Genomic DNA, 6059 nt, shown 5'->3' with positions numbered 1-6059 from the left:
AGCTCAGTATTGGATTGAAAAAGCCCGGAGGGATTTTAGGGACTGAACGTAGGCGGAGAGGCCGAACCAGGATAAGTCGTGCTGAGTAATTTCTAACTCTCTCTCAAAATATATCTGTATGTGTTGCTTGCTATATTTACTCAGTATATAAATTGTTTAAGCTGACACTGAGTAAATCAGAGTGCTGAGTTGGAAGCTGACCACAAAAGTGTCATTTCCCAACTTGCAAGTAAAACAGTTCTAGTCAGTATCTGACTAAAGCTGTCTTACGCCTCACTCGGTCGTGCTGACCAAAACTGAGTTGTGAAACTCAAAGAATTATATTAAGTCAGCATAATTAAAACGAAAAAGTTATATTAGTTCCTAACCCCCCCCCCTTGGAACTAATTACACGCGACCAACAAAGCCGACCGAAGAAGCTGAGTAGAACGTAACTCAGCCCCGAAAAAGGAAATATCCAAGGCAAAGCCGAACAATCAAGCTGAGTATTTGTCAGGACAACGCCAATGATCCGTTGACTAGAAGACAAAGGTCTGCACCAATTCTGAAGCCTCGAAATTATACCAAGAGGCCTTTTCGAGGCGCATGGATCGCCTGTCAATTGGCAAGAAGACAAACCTGGTGCTAGAAGATGAACCTGGCGCAAGAAGACGAAACTGGCAAGCCTGACGCCTGCTAAATTCAGACGACAGGATTGGCCTGCAATTCTGAATGCTGACCAATGAATGACGTAAGAAGACCGTTTGAATTCAACGGATATGTCCGAATTCAAATCATTGAAGCTTCAGATTTTGCTACAAAAGACAAGTTCATCACTTGGATCCTTTGCCGAATTACAAAAAGAGAAAAGACAAGCAAGATCTTTACTAAGATAAAAGATCCAAAAGAGAAGCTGTCTGATTAGAAAAAGCAAGTTTTTACACCCAATTCCAATCATTGTGTAAAAGTCTAGAGTGAATATGTATTCATCTAAAGTGTTCTTCATTTAGTGAGAACAATCTTGTATTAACTGTAAAGGTTAGAAGAGTGAAGCTGAGTACTCGGTTTTAGTACTCAGCGGTAGAGAAAATCTGAGTGTTTGGTTATAGCGCTCAGTAGGATTGAGTAGACGAATAAAGGACGGTACTCTTGCATACTCAATTGCTTTGTAAACAGTTTGTGTTCTACCTTTAAAGAGCTCAGTAGTGGATTGAAAAAGCCCGGAAGGATTCTGGGGACTGGACGTAGGCGGTGAGGCCGAACCAGGATAAGTCTGCTGAGTAATCTCTAACCATTTCTCTTGATATATATATGTATGTGTTACTTGCTTAAATTACTCAGTATATAATTTGTATAAGCCGACGCTGAGTAATCAGAGTGCTGAGTTGGAAGCTGACCTAAAGTGTTATCTCCCAACTCACAATTAAAACAGCTCTAGTTAGTGTCTAATTAAAGCTGTCTCACACTTCACTCAGCCTTGCTGACCTAAAGCTGAGTTAAATTATCAAACATCAAATTAAGCGAAAAAGTTATATTAGTTCCTAAGCCCCCCCCCCCTTGGAACTAATCCTAATACATTACACGGGACCAACAATGGAATGTCAACAAAACAATGTATTTTATGATCCATTTAACAAGAACTCTTAAGATGGTTTCTTGAATTTACTAGCGAATAGTTACCAGTTGGAAAACCCTAAAGACACTTCTTGTTACAAACTTTCTTGTTTTAAAGCTTTCAATATATCATTTTCAGATATCTAAAAAATAGGTGACTATCAGGGCTCAAATACTAAACTATCGACTTCTATTTAACAAATTAAGTTGAAATAATTATACAAAGGATGATGTATAAATTTATCTATATGATTATTGAGCATGAGCAGATTTAGTATTCAAGTACAAAACGTAGTTATCTTAAACTGATATTAATGATTGATAATGTTTAGATCAATAATACAAAATGAGGAGAAAAAGTAGACGCCTTCATAGAAGAATTGGCAGAAACTTTAGATAAAAACATGGACATAAAATCAAATTTCTTCAAAGAAAATTGTAGGCCAATCGATAGTTACATGATGATGAACAAATATCTAAAATATGATTTTTCATTATTTTTTGAGGTGTATGGGTTGGTGTCTCACACAAATTCATGTTTTTTTACAATTATGAAATTGAGAAATGACGTAAAATGGAAGAGTGTTTCACCCAATATTATGCACTTATCATCATGGTTTTAAAAACCGGACCGGACCGGCTGGTCAGACCGGGTTAGCCGGGAACCAGCCAGGCATCCGGTCCGGTTACACTATAAAGGGGTCACTGCAAGTGACCCCCTTCAAACCGGGTGAAACCGGCGACCCGGCATCAACCCGGCGACCCAGTTTCACCCCGGTTTTTGTTCAATTTTTTTGAAATTGAACAAAAATGCTGTTGATTTAATTGTTGCGGGGTATTAGGTATAAGAAATTAAAACTTTGAGGGACCAATATTTAACTTAACCCACTTATATCATTTTTTAGCTGCTTCATCATTTCATTTCCGCGACTCCTTCTTTCTCTCTTCCCTGCGAACCCTAGCTGCTGCAATTTGGGGGTTTTTAGTTTTTCATCAGCTGCTGCGTCTACCTCCGTCGGGCGGCCGGCGATTTCTAGAACGACCACCAGGCAACAGCAGCTCTCCTCTCCTTCCTTTCTGAACCGACCACCACGGCAATTTCTGGGTTAGTGAATGTTTTTTTTTTCTTTTTCTTAAGTTGTTCATATTAAATTAAATTCTTTGAGTTTTTGTTTATTGTGAAGGCTTAATATTTAATTTGTTCCTTAATTTATTTATGTTTAATGCTTGATTTGTTTTGAAGGATTGATATTTTTGGTTTGTTGTGTTTATTTATTGTTTGATTTTTTTTGAAGGATTGATATTTATTTTTGGTTTGTTCTGTTTAATGCTTGAGTTTTTTTTGAAGGATTGATATTTTTCGTTTGTTCATTAACTTATAATATGTAGTTCATTCTCTCTAAGTTTTTAAATATGTCATTGATTTATGTTCTTTATTGGTTTGTTCTGACTCTATTCAAGGTTATCTCTCTTATTGCTTGGTTGTCTCTTGTTGCTTTTTGTTTCTGTAATGTGTATGCTCGTGAGGGCTTGATTTTTGTTTTTGTTTAGTTTGTCAATGTTATCAATTTTTTTTATAGAAATGGAAACCACTAGATCAACACCAAACACAAACATTGAAGAACAGTCTACTGATAGAATTGATCCAGTCGGGCCAAACATTAGGAGAAAGACGGATATAGGATGGAGATATTGTAGCGAAGGCACTAACAATGAGGGTAAAAAGGTTCTGATATGTTGTTTCTGTCTAAAGAAAATAGCTGGGGGTGGTATTAACAGGATGAAACTACATCTTTCAAACATTCAAGGCAATGTTGAACCGTGCCATAAAGTTCCTGCGGATGTCAAGTTCTTAATAGAAAGTTCTATGAAAGAAAATGCGCAGAAAGCAAAAGAAAAGAAGGGCTTGATTAGTATGGAAGAGGTAAGAGAGAAGAATTCACCAATTCCCGTAGCATCAAAAGATTTGTGTTCTGCATCCTCCAAAAAGAGGAAAGCTTCAGATATTAGCACTTATTTCAAAGCTGGAAAGCAAGATGCCACACAACCTTCTATCAAGGCATGTATGCAAAGCAAAGAAAGGTGGCACGACACAGATATGGCAATTGCATTATGGTTTTATGATGCTTGCATCCTAATGAATGCAGTGAATTCACCATTTTTTCAGGCTGCTTTGGACAAAGTAGCAAGTATAGGCCATGGATACAAAGCTCCTACATATCATGCCTTGCGTGTCACTTTATTGAAAGATGCAAGAACACATGTTAGGTTGCTTGTTGATTCTCTTCGTGAACATTGGACCGAGTATGGATGCACAATTATGAGTGATGGATGGACTGATACGAGACAAAGACCACTGATTAATTTTTTAGTGTATTGTCCAGAAGGCATTTCTTTCATCAAGTCGGTTGATGCTTCAGATATTATCACAGATGCAGACACCTTGTGTAATATTTTTGGAGAGATTGTTGAGATTGTTGGTCCAGAGAATGTGGTGCATATGGTGACAGACAATGGTGCAAATTATAAAGCTGCAGGAAGGAAACTCTCGGAGAGGTATTCTACTATTAAGTGGTCTCCATGTGCTGTTCATTGTTTGAATTTGGTGATTAAAGATATTGCTGAGATGCCAAAGGTAAAAGATATTGCTACTTTAGTTTCAAAGATCACTGTTTTTGTCTACAATCATAAATGGACATTGAATTGGCTTAGAAAAAGAGCTGGTTCGTCAGAGATAGTTCGTCCTGGAGCTACCCATTTTGCTACAACATTTATTGCATTGAAGAGCTTACATGATCATAAGAATCACTTGCAGGCATTAGTGGTGTGTGATGACTTCAAAAAATTTCTTAAGATGCCAAAAGGTAAAGATGTTAAGCAAATTGTTTTGGATGAAAGATTTTGGAACAATAGTTTGATTCTTGTTAGAGTGATGACACCTTTGATACGCCTTCTGCGAATTTGTGATTCTGATCAAAAACCGGCAATAGGGTATGTGTATGAAGGTATGCATAGGGCTCGTATTGACATAAAAGAATTATTCAAAGGGAAGAAGCAGTTGTACAAGCCTTACACCATAGTTATAAAAAATCATTGGGACAAAATGTTACGCCATAGTATTCATGCTGCTGCGTATTGGCTTAATCCGGCTTTTCAGTATGACAAAAAAAACATGTGTCAAAAGCCTGAAATTATGAAATCATTTTTGGATATGGTTGACAATCAAAGCCTCTACAACAAGCAAAAAGTGGTTCAAGAGAATATCATTTATCAAACTAGGAAAAAATGTTTTTCTCGGGATATGGCTCTTGAAAGTTGCAAGACTATGAGGCCTGGTACGTATAGTTAAAATTGTTATTTACTTGATCCTTATTCTTATTTAATACTTGTTATTTTTTTATGTTATGTTAATATTTGTATTGTTTGTTATTTAATCACTTATTTATTTTAGATGAATGGTGGAGGTGTTTTGCTTATGATGTCCCAAGCTTGCAGAAGTTTGCAATGAGAATTCTTAGTCAAACTGCTTCTTCATCTGGATGTGAACGTAATTGGAGTGTATTTGAACGAATACACACCAAAAAGAGAAATCGATTAGAGCATCAGAGACTAAATGACTTAGTGTATGTGCATTACAATTTGCGTTTGCAAAATAGGTATATGTGCTTCAACCCATTATTAATAGAAATTATTATAACTTTGTAATATTCATTCATTTAAATTATTAATGTTGTTAGGTCCATAATCGAGAAGAGGTCATATGATCCGGTTGATTATGAGTCAATTGACAAAACCGAGTTTTGGATAGTGGAAGAAGAACAAGAAGGAGAACTTAATATTGATGAATTGGAAAATATGATTGATGAATATCCCAACGTTAATGAAGAACCGGTTTCTATTCCTTTTGAAGGTTTGCTTTTAAATATTAAATATAAGCTATTATTTCTAAGTAAGTTTTATCTTGATTTTGTTATATGGATTTTGTTAATTTAGTGAATGGAGATGAGCCGGTGATACCGGATGAAGATAATGATGATGATGATGATATTGAAATTAACGTTGATGATGAAGATTGGATGAATTATGGAAGAAATGAGTGATTTGATAAGTGTCTTTTTTATTGAATTATTGTAATGTTGATTTGGGATTTCATTTAATTTTAGTCTTGAATATTGTATTAAACTAATTTGATATATTTTGGTGTATGGATTGTCATGTTTAATTTATTAGAATTTTATTTTATATATATAAAATATATATATTATTTATGACGTCGTCCGGTTCAACCGGTCCGGGCCAACCGGTTGAACCCCTTGACCCCAGAACCCTTTGTCCCACCGGTTTGATGTCCGGGCCAGTTTTTAAAACCAATTAATAACTTATTTCAAATAATCATTAATGAAATTTATAAAATAGTTCAACACATGGTGATTTCCCCCCAAAATGTTGAATAAAATAAAAATTGC

The 6059-nt window shown here is 35.8% G+C and overlaps 1 protein-coding gene across 1 annotated transcript; it reads left to right on the top strand.

Annotated features, from left to right (window-relative positions):
• The first annotated feature begins 2514 nt into the window (after positions 1-2514).
• On the top strand, positions 2515-5830 carry LOC136219001 (uncharacterized). The gene is made up of 5 exons (XM_066006192.1): positions 2515-2698; positions 3174-4928; positions 5045-5249; positions 5331-5503; positions 5587-5830. The coding sequence occupies exons 2-5, from the start codon at positions 3176-3178 to the stop codon at positions 5691-5693; spliced, it is 2238 nt and encodes a 745-aa protein (XP_065862264.1). The 5' UTR covers positions 2515-2698; positions 3174-3175; the 3' UTR covers positions 5694-5830.
• The last annotated feature ends 229 nt before the right edge of the window (positions 5831-6059 follow it).

Source organism: Euphorbia lathyris, chromosome 2, assembly GCF_963576675.1.
Source record: "Euphorbia lathyris chromosome 2, ddEupLath1.1, whole genome shotgun sequence".
Lineage (NCBI taxonomy): Eukaryota > Viridiplantae > Streptophyta > Magnoliopsida > Malpighiales > Euphorbiaceae > Euphorbia > Euphorbia lathyris.
The sequence above is the reverse complement of the archived record's forward strand: the minus strand, read 5'-3'. Positions and strand labels throughout refer to the sequence as shown.

Bases quoted from the DNA above. Each gene is read 5' to 3' on its own strand.
- LOC136219001 (XM_066006192.1), top strand. From the start codon at position 3,176: ATGGAAACCACTAGATCAACACCAAACACAAACATTGAAGAACAGTCT. The intron at 4,929-5,044 runs GTACGTATAGTT...TATTTATTTTAG, and splicing joins TTGCAAGACTATGAGGCCTG to ATGAATGGTGGAGGTGTTTT. The intron at 5,250-5,330 runs GTATATGTGCTT...TAATGTTGTTAG, and splicing joins AATTTGCGTTTGCAAAATAG to GTCCATAATCGAGAAGAGGT.